General features: G+C 61.1%; 1 protein-coding gene across 1 annotated transcript in view; it reads left to right on the forward strand.

Annotated features, from left to right (window-relative positions):
* Positions 1–1,164, forward strand: part of PITX2 (paired-like homeodomain 2) — a 20,395-nt gene that overhangs the window by 3,792 nt on the left and 15,439 nt on the right. The window contains exon 2 of the mRNA XM_010858531.1: positions 547–602. Coding sequence (XP_010856833.1) covers positions 557–602 — 46 coding nt within the window. The 5' untranslated portion in view covers positions 547–556. The remainder of the gene's footprint in view (positions 1–546; positions 603–1,164) is intronic.

Genomic DNA, 1,164 nt, shown 5'->3' on the forward strand with positions numbered 1-1,164 from the left:
GGGGGGTTCTATCTAGGACAGGAACAACTTGACTCTAACACTCTATAAATGTTTACTGAGCTTCAGCTAAAGGACAAGCGCTGTGCTGGCCTTCGCACACAGCTCCCCACGGAGAAAGTCCTCTTCACCAAAATTTTGTATCCCCCCCCTAAGCTTGTCCTCGTGTTCAGACGGGCTTTTAACCCCTGACACAGGCACCCCTGTGAGTAGTTCCACAGCTTGGGTTCCCAGAACGCGGCTTTATCGGCCAAGAGCCCCTGGACCCATTGGCGGCAGTTCTGTAGAGAGATCCCCCACACACACACACTCCCACCCCCTCACACACTTTGGTAAACATTCAGACGTCCAGGACCTGGGGCAAGGGTGGGGATGAAGCCAGGCTTGTGCTGCCAGAGACTGCCAGGTCCGAGAAACACTCCTGAAACCTAGTACGGAGAGGAGCCTGATGGCTTGTGTTGAAGTCGTCTGCCCCACAGGTAGCCTCCTGCGAGCCCTGTGCGCCCGCCCGCCGCCGCTTCTCACAGGCCTCCTTCTCTTGTTTTGCAGGTAACGGGGAATGGAGACCAACTGCCGCAAACTAGTGTCGGCGTGTGTGCAATTAGGTAAGAGTCGTTTCTTCTGCCAGGGTCGCCCGACCTGAGACCGCGCCACGCGAGGGCGGCGAGAGGGCACTGGTCTTATAGCGAGGCCGCGCGAGGGGCACTTCCCGGAGGGGCCGGCCAGGGCAGGAAGGAAATCAGAACCTGGACGCCGGGGGACTCTCCTAGTGGGGGGCTGTGGGTGGGGAGGGAACCGCGCGCCGCGTCTCCAAGCCTCGGGCCTGCTTTTCGCGAGAGCCGCTGGTAGCCCGGGAGGCGCGGAGACAGAACATCGCCCTGCGCCGGGTTGCCAGACGGTCCTGGAGACTGGTCCGTCCTCCGCTCTTTCCTCTAACTGGGTCTCTGCTCTTTGTCCCTCTCTTTTCTCGTTCCTGCCTCCCTCCCCACTCTCTTCCACACCCCGATACTTTCCCCCGCCGTCCGGGGCGTCTCTCTCCCTGCACGTGGGGCGGGTGCGCGTGGCCCAGGCGTGCAGCCGGCGGCCGTTGAATGCCTCTTCTCCAAAGACTCCGAAATCAAAAAGGTCGAGTTCACGGACTCTCCGGAGAGCCGGAAAGAGGCGGAC

The sequence above is a fragment of the Bison bison genome, unplaced genomic scaffold (genome assembly GCF_000754665.1).
Source record: "Bison bison bison isolate TAMUID 2011002044 unplaced genomic scaffold, Bison_UMD1.0 scf7180017864389, whole genome shotgun sequence".
Lineage (NCBI taxonomy): Eukaryota > Metazoa > Chordata > Mammalia > Artiodactyla > Bovidae > Bison > Bison bison.